This window comes from Leguminivora glycinivorella, chromosome Z, assembly GCF_023078275.1.
Source record: "Leguminivora glycinivorella isolate SPB_JAAS2020 chromosome Z, LegGlyc_1.1, whole genome shotgun sequence".
NCBI lineage: Eukaryota > Metazoa > Arthropoda > Insecta > Lepidoptera > Tortricidae > Leguminivora > Leguminivora glycinivorella.
The window spans coordinates 40,991,320-41,015,952 of NC_062998.1; the positions used below are offsets into that span (position 1 = coordinate 40,991,320).

The 24,633-nt window shown below is 37.5% G+C and overlaps 1 protein-coding gene across 1 annotated transcript in view; it reads right to left on the bottom strand.

The window, feature by feature from the left end:
• Window positions 1-12,775, bottom strand: part of LOC125240490 (SCY1-like protein 2) — a 202,238-nt gene extending 189,463 nt beyond the window's left edge. Inside the window, exons 1-2 of the mRNA XM_048148384.1 lie at window positions 12,741-12,775; window positions 12,516-12,667 (exon numbers count right to left, since the gene is read on the bottom strand). Coding sequence (XP_048004341.1) covers window positions 12,516-12,667; window positions 12,741-12,775 — 187 coding nt within the window. The remainder of the gene's footprint in view (window positions 1-12,515; window positions 12,668-12,740) is intronic.
• Between the last annotated feature and the right edge of the window lie 11,858 nt (window positions 12,776-24,633).

Here is a 24,633-nt window from a genome sequence, read left to right on the forward strand (position 1 = left end):
ATGTCCGCTCCCACGACGTCCAGCCAGCGCTTCTTTGGGCTACCGGGGCCGCGTGACTTAGAGCCTTGGACAGCGAGATTAAGGCATCTGTTTTCGATGTAGGCTTAGGAGGATTTTTCTCCCGCGGACGCGCCTTATCTTGCGAGCTAGCTTAGGACTGTTAAGGGTGCCTTTCCACCAGAGATGTGTTATGGATGCGTTTAATATCCACAATCAGCTTAGTCGAACCCGTTCCTACTAGCGCTACGCTTTGTGAACAGTGAACATGATTGGTGGATATCAAACACTATCACGTAGCGCATCTCTAGTGGAAAGGTACCCTAACGGGCCAGCAACGCGCATGTGGAGGCTCTAGAGTGGCAGGCGTCATAGGCTACCGTGACTGCTTATCACCAGGCGGATCGTACCCGTATTTACCATGGTGTGGTACCTATGAAAAAAATTACTTTGCTGAAATGTATGTTTTAATTACTTCCTTTCATCAAATTTATGATTTTTGTCATTTTTTATTTTACTAAAATAGTGAAAAATTGTTATATTCTTGCTAAACATCAACGCTATAAAAATTTTTGGCGCCTAATTCCCCATAAGTTGATACCAGAGACGATTTTTAAATTTTAGGATTTTTTTTTCATAGTAATTTTTCATACAAATTTTGGCGGTCGAAAAAACGCATTTTGCATAAATATATTTTACTATATTTTTAGTATGTTAAAAAGACACACACAAAGAACTAAAAAAACCAAACTTCGGTTCTGTGGTAATTATTATGACCCCCAAGGCTATATCTCCTCTACTATATATTAATATTCCACGGTTTACGTATTTAACGTTATCCTTTTTGGTTTAATTTACAGTAAAACAAGTAAATAATTTGCAATTAATGAATGAGAACGTTAGAGATGAATGTTGATATAGAGAGGGAGGGGTAAATCCACAGAACTTAATTTAGATAGAAGAAACAAATTCATATATTTGTATAGGGGCCGAGCGTGTCAAATTTTGTACTGAAGTTGATTCTTGCCTGTAATTTTAAATATGTCTCAGGCTCTTGATTGTTCATAATTTTTGTGTTGTTGCAATTGAATATCACGTAACGAGGAATTTTTTATGTTTTGGTTGACTTCAACTTACAAAAATTGACGCCCGAAAGCTGCAAGCTGCGAGTAAAGACGGACAACTCAGTGGATTTCACTGAGTTCATTTGACACGCTAAGTAGATACGTTTGCTTGATCTATGGTATATATGACATCTGTGGGTAAATCCAAACAACGATGAATGGATTATGTGAAATAGGATATTAGAGAGAAAGATATGAGTGTTGAGATGACGAAAGAGGAAGACCTGTTCTACCTACCCCACATAAAATGAGATAAGGGTATGAGGAATAAGAAAGAGAAGTATTGGCAGTAGTCTACATTTTCAACTATGTTTTATTTTACAAACGTGGTATATTAATATGAATATAATAGGAAATTGAATATGAAAATAACCATATTTTTGATAACCAGTATCAAAAAGCATAGGCATGTTCGTGTGAAAGTTAGGCCTATATAATAAACTTACGGGGTCATCTGCCACTGTTTCCAGAAAATCCATTAAATGACTATTTTGTTGTAGTCGAATTCAATTTATAACTAATTATTTTGATTGACTTTGATTTTGATAGTCTCTATAAACTTTTGGATCGCAATTTTGTAACATTGTTGAAGATTTTTATGGTTACTAATCCAGTAATTTCTGAATTGCTCGATGTTATCTGTTTCTTAGCTTAATTCATTTCAGGGTAGTTCGACGGATTTAATGTTTTCGCAACAAACTCGACATCATTCTCTTGATACCAGACCTAGAGTACTTGGCGAGCGTAGTGAAAAGCAGCTTAATCGGACCAGAAGAATATTTGATCCCTGTACTTTCATATAATTAAGCAGAACCTGCTTATGAAGGCATTCCTTCTTGTAAATCTAGGAATGTAAGTTTCCTTAAACAAAAAACGAATGCACAAATTGCTTGCCAAACCACTTTTTGCCCAAATTTTTCGCAAAAAATCATTTTATCGTAGGTATTTGAACCCTATCAGAGGTTGAGGTACCTCTTGGTCGTTTAACTTCCGAGCTCGAGTTTTGACGGGAGATTCCTGAGTTTGGATGCGTTTTGGATGTATTTGTTTCATGTATATAACCAGCCGCAGTGAATGACGACGCTCTTTAGCTTACTGAACTATTGCTACATATTCGCACAATCTCTAATAGAAATTGGTAAAATTGTTTTTTGTTTGCAAACTGTTCGTCACATAATAATTATATTATCTTTTCCTCTAAATTTTTTTATAGAAAAGAGCCAGGTTTTTGGAGCGACCATGAAATTCTTCTAAACTGTATGTGTATAATTCATGCGAAACCATTTGGTAGTAGGTAGTGTAAACTGCTTTCTAACTCACATCTTGTGCGGCCAATTTCATAGTCATCCAAATCCTTTGCAGATAGATTGGTCACAATTAAAACCCGTTGTTGTTCTACCTCTCATCTTGGCATTAAAATTACATAATTATAATTATTTTTTCTCTCATATCCCCGGAAGTGACGCGATAGATTGACATATGACATATGATATAAAAATTGTCCTTTTTTTCAAAGCAAAATAACAAATTGACCTTTTTTATCATTACTTACTAACTTGTTTCCATTAGCAACGTAAGAAAGTTTCCACAAAACTCCGAATTAGTACACGTATGTTTAGTATACAGACGGCACTCTTATCATCTAGGCTTTGAGGAAAAATGACGTTTAGATACTAATAATTGACTACTTACTGACTAATTTAAAAGAGCAGGTATTATTGTGTACTGTAAAAGTTTATTATATTATATTTATCACTATCCAAAAAGAATCGATAAATCTAGTTTTCTCTTTAAGTAAATAGGGACAGAATGGCGTTTTCTTGTTTCTTTAATACATACGTTTTTAAACGACGTATTTGCATTTTGTTCCAATTTCTTCCAAATATACTAATCTATAAAGCCGTATATACGATTTTTTTGATAGTATGCTTTAAGAGAAAATCCTAGATTAGAACACCGTATAAAGCATACGAAGCCTAGTAATTTGTACAAACACACAAATAATGTCTAAAATAAGGTACAAAAAGAAATAATGAAAAAGTTAATCCACTAATAAATCTTATATTCATAGCTCAAAAACGATGTATCAGGAATATCTTTAATTTACGGCGAGGTGCATCGTGCCGGCCCTATTTCATACAACACAAAATTTTAACTGTTGCTTGTTTATATATATCTGAAGTCTGTATGTTTGTACATAAATATAAAGATCAATTCATAGAAACGCAGCAGATGAGCACTCGAAATGTTAGACAGCAATACAAACATAAATTGTATAGACCAGCTACAAAGCTAGAATTGTCGGCTAAAAATTCCTACATAATGTGTATTACAATTTATAATAAATTACCGCATGACATAAAAGAACAAAGAACTACAGCATTTAAGAAAATGATGAAAGCTTGGTTGTGTGAGAAATGTTTCTATAGTGTTGGCGAGTTTCTTAACAGATCATTATAGTAACGTAGGTATATTTAATGTATGCATGTGATTACTTAGGTTAGCAAAAGATATTTGTACGCCAGTCTGTAGGCACAATGTGGAGATCTGTAGAAGTTACATATTGTAAATAGTTTTAAGACCATTTTTGTAAACCCACTATTGACAAATAAATTCATTCATTCATTCATTCATTCATCCGGACGCTGACCGTGCAACTAGGACCGTCGGAGGTGTCCCTGCATGGCAAGTACGGATCGAGCGTCGTATCAACTCGTTTAGGACTCTCATTGCGAAGCTGATCTGCTTCAGAGGGGGTAATAATCGCCCCCGAGTAATGCGCTTTGTGAACCAGGCGTTCGCGGGGACGGACATCAGGCCCCGCGACTATTTGGCCAATGTCACAGAGCGCATCGACTTCCTGAAGCAGAAAGTCTATGCATGGGCAAGCCGTATTCGCCGCTACAGAAAGCGTGTGGACCGATTCCAGCAGAATCGTCTTTTTCAAAGCGACCAAAGGAAAGTATACCGAAGGTGGGAGGAAACCGACCCTCGTGTGTCCGACGTGCGGCTACCGGATGCTACTGCCATGTCTGATTTCTGGCGTAGCATGTGGTCGGTGCCCGTTGAGCACACGGAGGACGAGTGGATGACCGTTGTCGAACGTGAGTGCGAGAACATCGAGCCTATGGGGGCTATCACCATCAGCCCCGACGACGTAAGTTGTGCTACCCGTACGGCCCAGAACTGGAAAAGTCCTGGACCGGACGGATTGCACTACTTCTGACTAAAATGGTTTCGATGCTCGCACTCGCGTTTGGCAACGCAATTTCAACAAGCCCTCGATCTTGGTTCTCTCCCACCTTCCCTAACAACTGGTGTTACTTTCCTGCTCTATAAGTCCGGTAGTACCACGGAAGCAAAAAACTACAGACCCATTACGTGCTTGCCTACACTTTACAAGCTCCTTACATCCATTTTGAGAGCAAAAATTAACGCGCATATTGTCGCTAACAACATTCTGGCTCCCGCTCAATATGGATGTAGGGTTGGGTCCCGTGGTACTAAAGAGCTCCTCCTCATAGACATGACCATCTGTTAACAAGTTCGGCGGAACAAGGGGGCCATCTCGGCCGCTTGGATTGACTATAAGAAGGCCTATGATTCGGTGCCTCATTCATGGCTGAGAAGGGTATTGGAGCTGTATAAACTTGATGCAGCTTTAATATCCTTCCTGGCTGCATGTATGAGGCAGTGGACCACAGTCCTTCGTCAACCAGGAGGCAGGGATGACCCCCCTGGCCCGCAGGACTTCATAAGGATTGAGCGAGGAATATTCCAGGGTGACAGTTTGAGTCCATTATGGTTCTGCCTAGTTCTGAATCCCCTCAGCACGCTGCTGAAGGATTCTGGGCTAGGTTGCCGGCTTCGGAGAGAGGGTGAAGTCATCTCTCACCTTCTGTACATGGACGATCTCAAACTATTTGCACCGAACACCCAAGACCTGATGGTGCTATTGAAAACCACAGAAGTTTTCAGTACCGCCATCAGAATGGAGTTTGGTGTCGATAAGTGTGCGGTCATGCATGTACAGCGGGGGAGGTTGTAAATTCAGAAAATTTACAACTTTCTGAGACGATGTCGTTCAGATCTATCTCTGAATCAGAAACCTATAAGTACCTTGGTATGTCACAGTCGTTGGGTATTGAGGATGTTGGCATTAGACGGTCGGTGAAGGAGCGCTTTTTCAGTCGGCTCACAAAAGTCCTTAACAGTCTTTTGTCAGGAGGCAACAAAGTGCGCGCCTTTAACGCCTGGGTAATGCCTCTACTCACATACTCCTTTGGCATACTACGGTGGACCCAGACTGAACTGGACGCCCTGGATCGGAGGGTCCGCTCACTGCTTACCACACACCGTATGTTACACCCGCGCTCGTCTGTTATGAGATTGTACATCCCACGGAAGTGCGGAGGTCGAGGCTTCCTAAACGCCAAAGATCTTCACAACCGTGAGGTGTACAATCTAAGGAATTACTTCCTTAACAACGAGTGTGGGATGCATCGTGATGTGGTGGCAGTGGACGGAAACCTCACGCCGCTCTCCTTGGCGAAACAGAACTGGCGCAAACCTGTGGTACTAAGTACTGCGGACCGCAAGGCGGTATGGGAGAGCAAGCAGCTACACGGGCGGTTCTACAAGGCCCTCACGGGACCCGATGTAGATCTGCTCGCATCGGTGAACTGGTTACGATTCGGGGACCTCTTCGGAGAAACCGAGGGTTTTGCCTGTGCAATTGCGGACGAAGTTATGATGACGAACAACTACCGGAAATATATCCTGAAGGACGGTACGGTCGACATTTGTCGGGCATGCCGCCGTCCCGGAGAGTCACTCAGGCATATCATTTCCGGTTGTTCTCATCTAGCTAACGGCGAGTACTTGCACAGACATAATCTCGTAGCCAGGATCATTCACCAGCAACTTGCTCTTCAATACGGCCTTGTGGACCGCGAAGTACCGTACTACAAGTACTTACCTGCGCCAGTTCTCGAAAATGGTCGTGCCACGCTCTATTGGGATCGATCTATTATCACTGACAGGACTATTGTAGCCAATAAGCCTGACATTGTGATAATAGATCGACTGCAACGCCGGGCCGTGCTCGTTGACATCACCATCCCCCATGATGAGAATCTCGTGAAAGCCGAGAAGGACAAGTCCAGTAAGTACCTAGACTTGGCTCACGAGATAACCGCCATGTGGGATGTTGATTCAACGATCATTGTTCCGATAGTCGTTTCAGCGAACGGTCTCATAGCGAAGAGTCTCGACCACCATCTTAAGAGACTCTCGCTAGGTGGATGGATCAAGGGCCAGATGCAGAAGGCGGTGATCTTGGACACGGCGCGGATAGTCCGACGGTTCCTCTCTCTGCAGCCCTAACCACCGGCAGCTTGGGCCCTGCCCCGCTGCTGGCGGCACCCTAGGTTAGGTTTTTTATAATGTGTTTATATGTTTTATATTGTTTTGTAAGTGTTATTTTTATTTTACTTTTATACTCATATTGTACAAAACCTAACTTAAGAAGGAAGATAAATAAAGGAAATAATAATATGTATTGAAAAAATCATTGCTTTATCTTCAAAAATCAGGGAGAAAATAGTCGAGACCGTTTGTATGGAGATTGACCCCTCCTGTAGCTTCAATGTGTATTTAGAAATTATGAATTATTGTGGTATCATAGTCAGTTTTCATGTTTAAATATTTACTCTGTAGATGTCCTAATCTGACGCCGTATTTATAGGACTAGGAGAATAACTCGCATATTAAACGCCGCTTTTCTTTACACCTGCGAAAAATATACCTAAACAAAAATATTTGCCACATGCGACTACAAATAGTGAAATAAAAAGAAACAATATTTGCAATGAATATTTGTGAAGTTCTAAATATTCAATACAAAATTGTATAATGTCTTTCTGAAATATAAACACATTATTGATTTTTATCCCTGGCCCCGTAGCCGAATGGCATTTCTCCGACGCCAAACGAAAGCGATACGCCGCTGGCTCTGTCGCGCCAATACCGCCAGATAGATATCTACTAGCGCTTCGTCTCGTGAGCGTTTCGTGAGCGATTGTGCCATTCGGCTATCCCTGTTATATGTTTGATACTAATGTTTGTCTGTGGAATGATGGAATCGTAGCTCATAAATGGATTTCGATGCTGTTTTTACGCGTAAGCAAGTTTCCTTACCAGTCAGTTTTAAATTTTCCTTCTTATTAAACGTAGTTAGGTCTGACAAAAAAGTATCAAGTAAAGACTGTACAGTGTACACGATAAAATCCGGCCATACATAATATGGCAAATCTTTTAATAGAAAGTTAATTTTCAAGCAGGACCGTTTCCATATAATTTGTGGATATCAACCTACAAATTAAAGATATAGACATACCATAACGTTAGTTGGTCTATGAATTTTAGCAGTGTATATCTCATGGTACCAATATTTTTTTGTTCTGGCAGTCTTTACAAAACTTTCCTGTTAAAAAGTTTTTTCATATTTAATTATATTAGCCAAAATATACCTGATGATATACTGATTCCACAATAGTAAACATTTTTCTGATTGTAATAAGATTAAGAAAGTTCTGAGGTTTTCTAACTTTGCTGAGTTCGACTTTTTGACACTTTTTGGCTTTCCCATACAAAAACAACTTTCAGTGCTTGGAGTAGAAAGCCTTCCTGACTCCCAAATGTCGAAATGAGTTACAATAACTAGTTTTTAGGGTTCCGTAGTCAATTAGGAACCCTTATAGTTTCGCCATGTCTGTCTGTCCGTCCGTCCGTCCGTCCGCGGATAATCTCAGTAACCGTTAGCACTAGAAAGCTGAAATTTGGTACTAATATGTATATCAATCACGCAAACAAAGTGCAAAAATAAAAAGTGGAAAAAAATGTTTTATTAGGGTACCCCCCTACATGTAAAGTGGGGGCAGATTTTTTTTTTCATTCCAACCCCAACGTGTGATATATTGTTGGATAGGTATTTAAAAATGAGTAAGGGTTTACTAAGATCGTTTTTTGATAATCTTAATATTTTCGGAAATAATCGCTCTAAAGGAAAAAAAGTGCGTCCCCCCTCTAACTTTTGAACCATATGTTTAAAAAATATGAAAAAAATCACAAAAGTAGAACTTTATAAAGACTTTCTAGGAAAATTGTTTTGAACTTGATAGGTTTAGTAGTTTTTGAGATAAATACGGAAAACTACGGAACCCTACACTGAGCGTGGCCTGACACGCTCTTGGCCGGTTTTTTTGTATGATGACATTCTAATGCGTGTAAAACGGCTTTTAAAAATATAACTACTATTGTGAAAAGTGGGATAGGAAGCCTGTGAAGAGTGTCAAAAAACGCTGGACAAAAAATGAAATGTACTGTGGACTGTATTCGGCGAAAACTCACACATACTCATGCATTACAACGAATAGCTACTATTATTACACAGTTTAAGATATACTGGTTAATAAAAGTACAAACATTACTTCAAAATGTGGATTCGGGAAAAAAATATTCCATATCATGCATGGCCGGATTTTATCGTGTACAGTCTTTATATCGAAGATTAAACATCTTCTCGTTTAGCTAGTTTCCAACATCACGTAAGTACTTCAGCCGTAACGGGGAAAGGGGGTTTTTAATTTAAAAATTCAACTGCACTCCAACTAAATATTTGACTAGTGTTTTTTCCAATACGGTTGAATGTTTCACAAATGAATAAATGGTTTAATTCGTGTTAAAACTATTTCAATACGGTTTCAAATTAACAAAGTTTTTATTTCGTCCAATACGATTGCGAGTGAATACATATTAAAAATATATGTTCGCGTCACACACAATCATATGCTCGACGTGTATTTTAATAATGTAAATCGAGGCTTGACTATCAATAACTATCATGCAATAATTGATATATTGTGTTGCCAACTACCTACAATAGCACAAGTTCCGAGGGCTGATAGTTGGTACTTATTTCATCGCGAATATCATTACGTAGGTATGGTATAGTAGTGATCCCGCTTTGCCCGGTGGCTATTTTGCCGGTACCAGGCCCCGTAGCCGAATGGCATTTCTGCGACGCGAAACGCCACCGAAACGCCGCAGAAATGTAGTCTGACTCTGTCGCGCCAATACCCAAGAGCGATATAGATAGATAGCTACGAAAGAGATATTATCGTGAGCGTTTGTGCATTCGGCTACGCAAACAGGTGCTAAAGTTAGTTCTCACTCGTCTAAACCTGGTGTAAGCGGTCACGGATTTTCTGTTGAAACAAGCAGGGATAAAGACTGTACACGCTGAAATCCGGCCATACATAATATGGTAAATCTTTTAATAGAATCGAATTTTCAAGCAGGACCGTTTCCATTTAAATTATTTAATTTGTATTCACAAATGTTATTTTTTGTCACATTTGACCGGTTCGAGTCCCGACTGAGGCAAGCGATTTTTCATAAATCCTTAAATGCAGAATTTATTATTTTCAAAAACAAAGGAAAGTCTCCCTTACACAAAATGTGCTATTTACAATATTTAAGGTAGTTGCCATCCATGTGGCATTCGATTTTTCCACCCTGTATATCTCATGGTACCAATATTTTTTTGTCCACTGTCTTCTGGCAGTCTTTGCAAAACTTTCCTGTAATTTTTTTTAATGTTTAATTATATTAGCCAAAATATACCTGATTACATACTGGTTTACAATAGTAAACATTTTTCTGATTGTAATCAGATTAGTAAAGTTTCGACGTTTTCTAACTGTGTTTTCGACTTTTTGCCACTTTTTGGCTCTCCCATACGAAAACAACTTTCAGTGCTTGGAGTAGAAAGTCTTCCTGATTCCCAAAAGTCGATATGAGTTACAATAAGTATAAAAATATAACTACAATTGTGAAAAGTGGGATAGGAAGCCTGTGAAGATTGTCAAAAAACACTGGACAAAAAATGAAATGTGCTATGGACTATATTCGGCGAAAACTCATGCATTACAACGGATAGCTACTATTATCGTATAGTTTAAGATATACTGATTAATAAAAGTACAAAAATTACTTCAAAAGGTGGATTCTGGAAAAAAATATTCCATGTCATGCATGGCCGGATTTCATCGTGAAGTCTTTAAATCAAAAACCTCAATATTAATCACATAATATAAATATATTTTTATTAGACATAAAACTTAAGTAACAAATAAATAATACATATCTAACTCTAAAAATAACAATAAAAAAACAACTTAAAATGAAATGCGCGCGTAGAATGACTCGCACTTGGCCTGTTTTTTTTTCATTAATAGACATGGGTATTAATAAGTAAATTCCCTAAACTCAGCCAACAACACATATTCAATCATTATTTAAGCTGAATACCCGATAGACTCAATCAACCCAAGCGGCTTAAAATTGATGAATAAATAAAAATACGCTAGATAAAATAAGGATTATCTTTTAGGGTAATTAATAGTGATATTGCTAAATTAAAAATTAATGCAGAATAGCAGATAAGTAGGTGATGTAGGTATATACAAATTAATTGAATAGGTAATTTCATAGTATATTTCTTAATTATTTTTATTGATCCATTTGGATGAAACGTACTTAACTTAGGTATAATTATGTAGTCATTAAATGGAAAGAACAAGGATGGCGTGGGGATAAGGTCGGTACCCCGCTTAATGTCAAATTTACCATACAATTAAAAAGAATAAATATATCACAAATTGCCTTTTTTTGATAATTTAAATACTAGGAAATTATTTATGAACATTTTGTGGCGGGCATAGAAATATTTATATAAAATTACATTTACAGTTCAAAGTCTCTAGCTATTAACTCTATTTGACGGTACTTATTTCTGATTGCTGACGCTTTTAATTTTACGAATTAAAATAGGAGACAGATGAATTTGCATGCGTGAATATCCATGGGAATCGTATCAGAAGCCCTAGTATTGGATGCATCAAGGGTTTATCATTTCATCACACATTAAAACAGAGGGCTATCATTTGATCTAAGGACATAATGTGCCAATTCCATAGGCTATATAACAAAATGACATTATAATGATAGTAAATTGTAAGTTAAATTAGCCTGTGTACAATTAACTTAACTGCTACGCCGCCGCGTCGTTGTGACTCGTAGCACCTCGTAGCATGTTAATTTATGTTACTCGTAGCGGTATAGTAGTATGTCTGACGTAGCACGGAAGAATACGCTACTTATAGGGTCTGTCTGAATGATCTCTTTTTAGAACTGAAAGTTTGTCGGAGTAGAATTACGAACCGTCAATTACAGGATTCAACGTGTTTGACTAAATACTTATTAAAAAGGGACAGAGCAAAGGATGTACATTCAAGTGTTTTCGAGTTTGTATTAAAGCCTTTCATGTTGAAATGATTTGATAATTTTAAATTTGATAACTTTTGTATGTATAGAATAAAAAAGTTTGTATCATTTTAGTGCAAATAATAAATATATAAACAACAGCGTGCCAATTTTTTTCAAAATTCGGTAACACTTTTTAGGATTGAATTTTTGTCCAAGTAGTTGAAATTCCAAACTAATTAGTAGGTACATAAAACAATAAAATTAGAGCCTAAATAAAAAAAATACAAACTAAAACTTAAAAAGAAACTACAAAGTAGGTATAAGCTTGTCTAATTCATGCATACGAGTATAAGGACAAACTAATATCAATATAATTTGTTTTTAAATATATGAAATTCGCAGTGCATACACATACATTTAAATAATAGTTTTAACATATCAGAACTACATACGCGAATTTAAAACTATCCTGATATCAATTAACTAAATAACGTGAGTGAAATATAGTTTTGATGTAAAAATTTAGGTCCACGTAATCGAATTAGCCTGTTAGACTTCGATAATTCTTAAACTATATTTTATAATAATACAGTTTGTTACAGGTATATAAGACATCAGGTATATATTTTTTCAAAATCTATTTGCAAATAAATTACCGTCTCAATACCTTGCAGTCATCCCGCGTTGTTCAAAGTTCTTCTTAGAAATGCCTGCAACCTGGGTAATCGAACCAGTGACAACAGAGGGTAAAAAAATGTATCATCATTTTTTCTAGTGTAACTCCTCAGAAAGTGTCTTCCGTAGCCGAGGGCCTATTTGTCAAAAAAACGTGTTGCACTGTGGCCAAACGGCGGACGAGATAAAATGGCGGTTGTGGGCCAGCCCGGGATCACGCTGCCTAAACGAAAAGTAAAAGTGAGCGTATCTCGCTCGATACCGCCCTACCTGTTGCGACGCCACCGCGCCCGCCTCACGCCAAGCTCAAACTTTTACGCTCTTCGTCTGCGCCCTCGCGGCGCGGCGTGCCGGCGGAGTACGGCACATATCTAAACTCCGACCACTCACCTGAACTGCCAGCCTGGGACGCGTCTGCTGGGGCACCCGATAATTTTTTAACAACTTTTGAAAAAGTTGAAAACAGTTTGTGGCTTGTTCTGCAACTGTTGGATGAAACTACATTGCGGTTCGTCCGCACGGTCGCGAGCGAACTGTCGGGGCTAGGAGCGTGCGCCCGCAAAGCGACCCAGAGAAACAGTGAAGGTACTCGACGCTGCCTCGCTCAGACCTTACCCCCCGCCACCCACCCCGATTTCGTCCTCCGCCATCACCTTGCCTAAAATCACCCCATCATAGCTTATTATAAACATACTGAACGAACACTTACATTCACAAATTTACTCACCTACAGTAAAAGCGATTTTTTACTAAAATGTATTGGCAAGGAGAGATATTTGCATTATCGACTAATGGCTGTGAAGTCCTCTTCACCCCGTAACTTGCAGGCATTAATAACATGTGTATTCACATTTTAGGCCAGCGTTTCAAGGTCGAGTCGTCCTTCATTCAGACTTGATAATGATCTCGCCCGGGCGAAAGTAAGTTTGGAGTTTAAAAAGTTAGGTAGTTGTTCTAAAAATAAATGTATTGTGTTAAGTATACAATTGTGACGAGTTCTATTTATATATCAGAATGTGGAAGAAGGCAATGAGGCATTTAAAGTTAAATACACTACTAAAAGTTACTTCTTTATTTTTGTCTTGGTGTACAGTCGACTACAAAGAGATGTATCCACTTTTCACCTTATTGCATATTGTAATAAGGTGAAAAAGTGGATACATCTCTTTGTAGTCGATTGTAGCTATCTAAAAGTTTGTGTAAGGCGCATCATCAAAGTAGCCAATAACGATCTTAGCTTAAAAGGTATATTTCTAACATCTTAGGGTTTATTTATTTTCCCCTCACTAGCTCGGAAACACGTGTTTTGTCCTTTAATACCAGCGGGTAAAAACGCATTTTATCCACTAGTGGGTAAAGTAATTTGACCTTGAATATAGTAATTTTTTCTGCTTTGAAATTGATAAAATTGAGTGAATCTAGTGATGACGATGTTTTACCACCTGTGGAACTACTGGAAGCAGTGATAAAAGCGTTTTTTGCGTTGTACTTTCCTAGCTATAGTGAGGGGAAAAGTTTTGTGTTACACTCGGGTGCAAATGTATTTTACTCCTCGTGTGTTAAAAAACTTTCAATTCCACACTCGGCGTTAAAATACATCTTTGCACCCTTGTATAACAAATAACTATTATTGGCATATAGACCGTGTTTTTTTTTGTTTTCCGTTAAATTCGACACGTCGTTAGGTTTATTATCAAGAACCATCCTGTATATCACTTTTAGTTAAATTGGCAAAAACAATTCATCGTTTTCATACATAATAAATGAATTTATTAGTGTGAGAGACCCTTAGTAGTAACATTCAAGTTAAACTAAAATTCACAATCCTGCGGACTAAATTGACAAATGAGTGACAGATGAAATGTTACCAGGAACAGTGAAATAAAAATAGTGAAGAGTATATGTCGATAACAATATATCGACAAGTTGTAAAGTACAAATAACAGACTAGTTTAAATCAAAAATACGTATGTTACTTTTAAATAAAAGGTAAACATTTTGGTTTGTTCAGTTTTCGAAGTAGTAGATGGATAAAATGCGTTTTTGCACACTAGTTTTCTAGTATAAAAATGTATCCGAACCAGTAGGTAAAAAAAAACTATAAGTTGTCCGACGATAACTAGTCTTTATTATAAAATATTATTCATTCCCAGGCTCCGTTATTTCGTAATCTTCATCATCATCATCATCATCATCATCAGTTACATTTATAATAAAACGATCCGAGACATTGTCCACTAAATGGTCGAGTTGTAACATTTTGTCCTCGGTTTTTATTATGTGATCTACACAATCTTTCCATCTTTGGCTGTAACACAATAATTGTAATGTACATACATACATACAATCACGCCTGTATCCCATAAAGGGGTAGGCAGAGCACGTGAAACTACTAAAGCTTCAGTGCCACTCTTGGCAAATAAGGGGTTGAAAGAAAACGAAACTGTGACATTGCAGTGACAGGTTGCCAGCCTCTCGCCTACGCCACAATTTAACTCATATCCCATAGTCGCCTTCTACGACACCCACGGGAAGAAAGGGGGTGGTGAAATTCTTAACCCGTCACCACACAGGTAACCATAATTGTAATAATTCATTTATAAAGATTCAATAAACTATCATAATACATATATAAATTTCATTTACATTATTGCTGGTTTGAAATTAACATTTTATATCTAATTAGGGGTCTACAGACCTTTTTAACCGACTTCAAAAAAGGAGGAGGTTCTCAATTCGACTGAATGTTTTTTTTTTTTTTTTTTTTTTTGTATGTATGTTCCTCGATATCTCCGAGAATTGTGGACCGATTTTCAAAATTTTTTTTTTGATCGAACGGGTATAACCCCGAGATGGTCCCATTGGCACCAAGTCAGGGTCTGATGATGAGATCCTGGAGAAATCGAGGGAACTCTTCAAATGTTATAGGCACATGTAATGTTTTTAGTGTATTTTTCAAAGGTAAACCAGTATTTACGCCTGATGGTAATAATTTTATGTGGCTGAGCTGATGATGGAAGGTCAACTCCTCAATGGTTAGGAGTTAAAGGATAATTCTTTCACTAGTGTACATGTATTCGGACTGATACATATAATATCAATAGGAACCACTAAAAATCAACAAATAAATAAACTTTTTAACAAAAAATAAAACCGCCTTCAAAAATAAGCGCGTTACAAAACACGGAGAAACTAAAAAGCAAAAAATAATAAACCTTTGAATTCAGATTTCTTGTCGTATTGCAATAATCTAAACATCCAAATTATAAACAAATCAATTATTTTTGGAGTCGGTGCCAGCCTGCGTATGGTTGGGTGGGGCAAACAGGCAATAGCAAGGCGACGAACAGGTCTGGTACCGACTGCAAAAATAATTGATTTGTTTATAATTTGGATGTTTAGATTATTGCAATACGACAAGAAATCTGAATTCAAAGGTTTATTATTTTTTGCTTTTTAGTTTTGATCTGTCGAAATCACAGAAAAAGTTAGTATATTGATTAAAAGATCAAATTGCCAATTTGATTGTACCGTCTGGGTGCACCTTAAATCTACGGTGTAATAATAATTTTAATATCGATAAGAACGACACTAGCCAAACTGTGGCAACATTTGTTCACACTTACTTGTCAATTTGGTCCGTAGGATTATGAATTTTAGTTTAGTGTCAAGTGATTACAAAACAAATAACATTAGGAATTGGTAAAGGCTGTCCCACACGTGTCCAGTAATTATCTCTCACTCCCCGCGGCTCCCCTGCAAACTATCCCAAAAATCGAGTAGTATGACAAAAAGATTCAAAGAGGTCACGCTCACGTCACGCTATTGAGCGGTTTCATTCTGTCCACGCTTTTGGATACTTTCGCGTAATATTAATACCAAGTAAGTATTTTAAATATATTGGTTGACATTTTATAGAAACAAGAATGATTGGTACCAATAAAATGCATAGTAAGAGATATACAATCATTTCAGAGAACCTAAAAATCACAAATCAATTAACATGAATGGTATCGATTTTCTGACAGACGAATGATGTTCAACGGAATGATTGAATAAATAATTTTTGAAAGAAATTTCATAAATACATTTAGTCGAAAAGCGGTTTTATCTTATACTTTTCCTATATATTTTCAGTATAAATAGGTATACAATATCAGTTTTAACTTTATAAGCAAGCAGAATCATAATTATTTTACTTTTTGTAGCAATGGAAAAGAAAACCGGGGAAACATTTTAGAAGCCAAAAGAAAAGCTAGCCGAATACGTCATGAAAAAATTAAAAAAGATCCGAAAATAACCACAAAAAAACTACGCAAAAAGAAAGAGAAATAAGCGTGTAAAACCTATAAAGGATAAAAGTACAAATGAACAGCAACCACAACGAATGAAATGGCGGGATAATTCAAGAAAATATTACTCAAAAAAAAGCTAACCAAAGGAGTACTCCGTAAACGTGAATTGATCTACTTTTGCGACGGCCTTGAGAAAGATCCCTTACTCGTCAGCCGTCAGATGAAATTCCAAGCACAACAAAAAAAAATATGATAAGATAACCTGCTTTCAGATGTGAAAGTAAATTATGACGTCGAAACAATAAAAAATCTTATGTTTGCCAATACCGGGCCCGAAAATATTAAAATCTTAAAGCATTAATAGTACATTACATCAGAGGCCGGGAAAATGAGGATTTCCGGCCAAGTGGGTATATACGGCCGAGCGAGCGTGCGAGCGAGGCCTGATAGGGATACGAGGCCGGGAATCCGTTTTCACGCCGAGGCATGTATAGTGCTTTTCTCAAACATACAATGAAATAAAAAAAAATGCTCGAAAGGACAATATTTTATTGGGTTGGTAAGAAAGTAATGAGCGAATCATAACCAATATTGTAATTTTTATTTAATTTATTATTTTAATCATTTATCAAAAATATAACGGCCTTCGTTATCTACTACTTGTCTCCATCGTTCTGGTAAAGAATGAATAGCATCGGCGAAGAAGTTCTTAGGTTTAGATTAAAAAACTCAGCTATGTACTGTCGTAGATGGGCTTGATCATCGAACTTTTTTTCATTCAAGGCATTGCTTAGCGATCTGAACAATGCGTAATCCGTAGGTGCCAAGTCTGGAGAGTACGGTGGATGAGGTATCACTTTCCAACCTAGCTCCAATAGCTTTAGCCGAGTCACTTTTGCAATGTGTGGGCGAGCATTGTCGTGTAAGAAAAAAACTTTAGCATGCTGTGGACGATTCTGACAGATTTTTTGGTTTAAATTTTCAAGTTGATTACAGTATACTGATGCGGTAACAGTCATTCCACTTGGTAGGAGTTCCCAGTGAATAATACCATGAATATCCCACCAAACGGACAACATAACTTTTTTCGGGTGAGGCTCTGTTTTTGGTGCCTCCATTCCTTTTTCGTTTGGAGCTAGCCACTGACGTTTGCGTGTGTGATTTATATATAAGACCCATTTTCCATCTCCAGTGATAAGATGGTCCAACCAGTTGAATGTGCGGCGAAAAGACAGAAGTTGTATGCAGATATCGGCACGGCGGTTTAGTTGATCTCTATCAAGTTCGTGCGGTATCCAAACACTGTATTTGTAGTTTTTTCCCAACTCGTGTAAATGTGTTTCTATGGTGACATGAGAGCAGCCTAACTCGGTAGCAAGAGTACGACTCGTTAGCCTCGGATCTCCTTCAATTAAGGTTTTTAATTTGGCTACATCAATCTTCACCGGTCGACCAGACTTAGGTTGATCTGATAATGAAAAGTCGCCACTACGAAACCGCTGGAACCATCGTTTCGCCGTGGCCTCAGACACAACTTCAGGAGCAACACGCTGACATATATTACGCACTGCTTCGGCGGCTGAATGGCCAGACTGAAATTCATATAGTAAGCAATGCCTTACATGCACTTTTAATTCGTCCATTTTCTTCCTTATATTAGCTCGGCGACAGCTAGTGAATGACTGACGAGAAACTGTGCGACTCGCCCTTTATATACTTTCGACTATGGAAGATTCTAGAACTCTCTCAAAAATTTTATGTGGAATTCAATCGATCGCTCATTACTTTCTTACCAACCCAATATAAAAAAAAGTTACTTTGCAGGCCTAGGCCTAAAAAATAATATGAAATCCCTTTACAGTCCTCTCGAGTTGTTGCGCCCAAAAAGCGTTACTTCCCAGCCCATTTTAAGGAACGTAAAGACAATATTTCATTGCATGTTTGAGAAAATAACTATTTCTCAAACATGCAATGAAATATTGTCTTTACGTTCCTTAAAATGGGCTGAAGTAACGCTTTTTGGGCGCAACAACTCGAGAACTGTAAAGGGATTTCATATTATTTTTCAGGCCTAGGCCTGCAAAGTAACTTTTTTTTTATAAAATATTGTCCTTTAGAGCATTTTTTTTTATTTCATTGTATGTTCTATACATGCCTCGGCGTGAAAACGGATTCCCGGCCTCGTATCCCTATCCGGCCTCGCCCATACCCACTTGGCCGGAAATCCTCATTTTCCCGGCCTCTGATGTAATGTACTATTGTTATACAAGGGGGCAAAGTTGTATTTTAACGCCGAGTGTGGAATTGAAAAACGAGCAAGTGAAAGGATTCTATTGTTGAACCACGAGCGAAGCGCGTGGTTCGGGAATAGAATCCTGAACTTGCGAGTTTTTTAACACACGAGAAGTAAAATACATTTGCACCCGTGTGTAACACAAAACTTTTCCCCTCACTATAGCGAGGAAACTACAACGCAAAAAATACGTTTATCACTGCTTCCAGTAGTTCCACAAGTGGTAAAACATATTTATTACTAGATTCACCTACTTTTATCAATTTTAAAGCAGTTAATTTGACTTTATTCAAGATCAATTTACTTTACCCACTAGTGGATAAAATGCTGTAATAAAAGTGATAAAATTTTTACCCGCTGGTATTAAAGGACAAAACACGTGTTTCCGAGCTAGTGAGGGGAAAAAATCCAAAAACGCTGAAATTAGTTTCTTTCCATTTTAATTTTACCTTTATAGTCTTTATACGAAGTCTCAAGCTCATATTCTCAAAATAAAGGTAAATTCTCATACGAATTTTGGATACCCATTTCCCCCTCTTAGGGGATGAATTTTGTGAAATTCAAAATAGGTTAACTGTGACACAGTTACATACAGCCCGGCAGATCAAGAAAATGTTTATTTATTGCGCAAGGATTATTGAAAGTTGAAGGTAATTCATTATTCTTAGTGGGTAATATTGTCGATTTCAGATTTTTCCATAATGTTTTAGGGTCATTTATTTTACTATTTATATTTTGTTTAAAATAAGCCACCTTTTCGAAATATAGCCTGTTCACTACAGACTTAAGGTCCTTGTAATATTTTTTTTTATATCATTTGGGTTTTTGGGTTTGGGTTTTTTAAATAAATAGAAAACAGAAGAGGCAAAAGGATTGGTCAACCTTCTTTAAAATATCCTAGAAGGAAAGGTAAAAGGAAGAAGAGGTCGAGGAAGACCCAGGACAGGAAGAGTTTTGTTGACCAGCTCAAGGAGAAAGCAGGTGTCATGTCGTATAGAGAATTAAAGAGGAAAGCGGAGAATAGGAAAATATGGCGCATACTCCACCGACAAGAGCTACATAGCTCTTAAATAAGAAGAAGATCCCGGTCAATATAAGTCTAGCAACATAACTGTCAATAATAGGTATTGTGACCATTGAAGTGTGTTGGTTTGGTTTTTTGGACAGCCTACCCTTTCAGATATCTGCTACTGACTTATCTTTATTGTGTAGCGTGCCGACGGTTGCATAAGAGTGGCCAAGGTGTGCACAGCTGACAGAGAGTATACACGAGCAGTTCAACGCTTATACCCACTGGAAGTACAATCAGACGCAAAATATAGAAGAGTTTTGGGCCTGTGTCCCAAAAGGTGGGAGGATGTTGCAAACTCTTTTGTGTTTGTGGTCATAATATGTGTCAAATATTTTAATTTTATTTTTTATTGACTTCTTATGTTTCTACTGAAGTATGTTTCACTATAAAATAAGTGGCCAAAGTTTAGTGGCAGTTTTCTTGCGTGCTATATTCTGCTTAGTTTCTTACATCTGACGACCGTTAAACAAAATAGAAATTCTAACCCCCTTATTCATAAACGTACTCTAAAGTTATCAAGCCGATAATAGTATTTTCGCCTCAAATTGTTACTCACGCCACTCGTCTTTTTTGACTCAGTTAAACACCGTTGCATACAATAATTTTTCTACGACCATGCACTTACTTTTTAATAGTTTTCTAGAATAACTTTCGTGAAATTCGCACTATTTCCTGTATTTTGACGCGTCGGCCTCCCCTCTGTTCCTGCACTCACCCTGTCGCTCGCACTCCCCTGCGCCGCTGCCAGCCCCACGCTATATCCCTTAAAGGTTTCCTAACAATGCTTTAAGAGCTATATCGTATGCGTGAGTGCGCGGGGCGCCGGGCGGGGGCGGGCATCTTTTATGTAGGGTTTTAACGATCTATGCACGACACTGTAAATGACGAATAACAACACGGGAGTAGAAAAAGTTCGTAACGTTTATGAATAAGGGGGTAAGAAAAGAACGTAGTGTAGCCATGAGGCAAAACCGATTCCTTCAACACCACCGCGCGCCGCGGCTCCGCGCAATTTTTTTATTTTATTTAGGTACTGATTTTGCAACAAATCAATAGCACAAAAATGTTTTTCTTCCAGTCTACGACAAAATGACAAAACAATATCGTGACTACATCCGTTGTATAAAAACAAAATAATTTCTTATTAGGTATTAATAATCTTATCGAAATGGTTCCAACAAGGAGTTAGCATATCTAGTTATCTTATACTTTTAAACGAGCAATTCTTGTATATTTATTTATTTATTTATATATCTTATACTTTTAAACGAGCAATTCTTGTATATTTATTTATTTATTTATACATATATTTATTTACACTGACGATCTCGGAAACCGCTCTAACGATTTCGCAGAAATTTGTTATGTGGGGGTTTTTGGGGGTGAAAAATCGGTCTAACTTATCCTTAGGTCCCGGAAAACGCGAATTTTCGAGTTTTCATGCGTTTTTCTTCGCGCGCCATCTCGTGTGCAGTAGTTGTACTGTTAAGACAGAATTCTTTCGGTCGATGTAAGTACTATGTAAGACACAGGTCAAGGCTAAAACGAATAGAAAATACACTATTTGAGTTTTTGTGGAGAAATGCGCGCCATCTCGTGTGGAGTAGTTGTGTTGTTAAGGCTGAGAATTCTTTCGCTCGATGTAGGTACTATTCATTTTTGAACTACATGGCGACACATGTCAAGGATACGAAACAGAACCGAGCGAAGCTCGGTTGCCCAGATATTAGAAACTAAAGGAAGAACTTATAGAAAGTAAAGGTGCGTAATCAATGACATTTAATAGAAGGACGCCCAATTTTAAACAAAAATGTAAAAAAAAAACTAGGTTCAAATGACATTACAGTCATAAATAGGTATGTATATAATATAAGCAAATCCAAGGCTTGAAGACAAATGCGCTAAGAAAGGTAGTAAGTAGTTTTTTATATAAACAGATTATTTTATAACAATTAATATCCTCCAATGCCAACATCATAAACAAGTCTGCAAAAAATCAGAACTGCCGGATTTGATGCGTATACAGTTACTGATTTATTAGTTTGGTGTTTTTGTTCGTGCTGGTGTAGTGAAAAATTTTGTGTTTCATTTGGTGGCAAAGTTTGTTTAACCTTCGTGGCTTGAACCCTCGCAACGCTCAAAATTACGTTTTTCAAACCACACGCAGCTCGCGGTTCAATATTGGAATCTTTCGCTTGCTTGGGTATCAATATTGGCACGTGCGATTAAACATCAACTTTGCCGCCTTGTAAAACTAATAAAACTAATATTGAAGGATGGAGCTTCAAATTATATAGTGATAATCATATACCAAGGACCATTTAATACTAGACTGATATAGCCCATACAAAAAAGCGTACCCCTGAAAAAAACTTAGTTTTTGCTTTAAAACTAGATGGCGTTGTTTCGTAACCCGGGAGTGGAAAAAAACATATTTTCACCCATATTTTTACTTGTTTTTATATTATACTATGAATAACTATCAAAAAACTTTATTTTCATATCAAAATATTGGCTCAAAACACAATCTTTACAAATTATATTTTTTGGTCGGCCTCGACGTAGTTATGTTCGCTTCGCTGGCTAAGTTTGTTCGCATGTTGTGTAATTATTGCCAAATAAAATGACTAAATGACGTTGGTGGACTAGGAAAATGTCACATCCGTTTCGTTGTTCATTAATATAATATACTTAGTGATAATAAACCTATATGTTGAGCTCAAATACGTTCAACAAAACGCAATCATTGTGCCAGGGAGTCTAGAGATAAGGAGGAAAGTCTGTCGAAGTAGAACAGTCGCAAAAATGACTGGCTGAGCCCTTGTAATTGCAGTTACAAATCTCTCCGCTTGGAGCGCATGTCTCGCTCAATGATCAGCGATGTGAGATGACATTAGACGTTCTTTTCTCTAGGCTGATTTCGTCAGACTGAGCAAGTCAAGACGTAGTCCCTTGGTAGTGCGCTGGCTTCGTACGCAGATGTTCTCGGGTTCGATTCTGACAGCGATCTTTATGCTTTTTGTTTTTTTTTTATACATTAATTTTCTTTTTGTGTATTTTATTAGTGTTTATTTATTGTTTTATTCATACAAATGTTAACTTAAGCCCTTTTAAATTGTTTGCCCCATCTTAGGATTCTTCGGTAATGTTGTAAGTCTTGCGAATGAAATTTAGAAAAGTTGTAACAAAACAAAATATTTTTGAACATTAAAAAAATAAAATAATTCAAGAAAAATATTAGTAGAAAAAAATAAAAAAGGTCTCATCAGGATTTGAACCCGGGACCTCTTGCTCCGTAGGCGGGGTCACTACCGAGAAGGTAAAGAGATTGTCAAACCCTTAGGCACCTGCGATTGCAGCGCCACCTATCTTTTCTTTTATATGTGCACTTCTGATACTTAAAGAGGTTGCTCCTTTATCTCTATTCTTCATGCATTGTGCCAACAGATGTGACATCCATGTCACATCACAAATGTCATTGTATGATTTACTGAAATTATTGAATATTCATAATATGGATATTAAATATTTTAGAATCGCAGCAGCAATGCGAGTAGAGATACAGAATTAATAACTGTATAAATTAATAATTGTATGACCATACATAAATTTACCAGTTTAGGTGACAGAAGGCGAATCCAATTTGTAAACATTAAATGTGCTAAGGAAAAGAATCTTTCCGATTTTCAACGGGACACGGCTGAAGGGGCGAGCTGGTTTCGACTGCGCCCATGCATCTCAATTGTCCAGAAAGTTCATTCGAAGATCATTTTGCTTATAATAATCTGAGTAATCACAATGAACGATTTGACAGTATTTCAGCTAACATGTAGAGAGACTTGCTAGCTTCGTCGGTCAGGCTTCGTCTTGGACACAACGTGGATAGTTCAGCGTTTCTTGTATGTCACTCCGAGCACCCTAACCATCGGCAGCGTAGGCCATGCACTGGCCGACTAGGTGTGGCACTTTGGATTACGTTTTTATAATAAATTAATGATAGTTTGTATTGTTTTGGTAATATATTTTTATAAGTATTATACTCGTATAAACCTAAACTGAGATAATAAATGAATAAAAAGAAATAATTAGTGAAACTCTGACATAAGTAATAATTAATGAGACTAAATGCGTTTTCACATTATCCGATCCGATATCGGATGTAGGACTAATACCCCATACATTACAGGCGCTATCTTGGATTTTTTCCATTTAAATCCTTCCGACATCCGATATCGGATCGGATAATGTGAAAACGGACTAACACAATAGATACCTTGTTAGTGTTATATATGCCTATGTATATCCCACCAAAAACATTCTGTAAAAAATAGCCGTCTCGATGGAACTGCTTGTTTATCTCTAAAAAGTAATGAAATCTACATAAAGTTCCTTACTGCGATTTCTTTGTTATTATAGTTAACTAGCCTTTGCTGCGGCTTCGCTCGCGTTAAATTCGAAAATCTCTCCACAAACTTCCATCCTCCATTCTAAGGAAGTGGGGGGATATAAAAAGAGACAAAAAGTAGCCTATGTCACTTTCCATCCCTTCAACTATCTCCACTTAAAAAATTACGTCAATACGTCGCTCCGTTTTGCCGTGAAAGATGGACAAACAAACAGACACACACATTTTCCCATTTATGATATTAGTATGGATGTTGTGTGACTTGGCCGTTGAAGTGTAGTGGTGCTGGCGACAGATTGGTGCAATGGTGTCATGGAGCACCTGGTTATAAACTTCTTTATACCCTTGTGTATAAACAAGTTTATAAGTTTCATATTCGATGGTCCGAGCTAAGGTTCGTAAAGCCATGAAGCCAAGCTGATAATTATTGACGCTAAACGCCG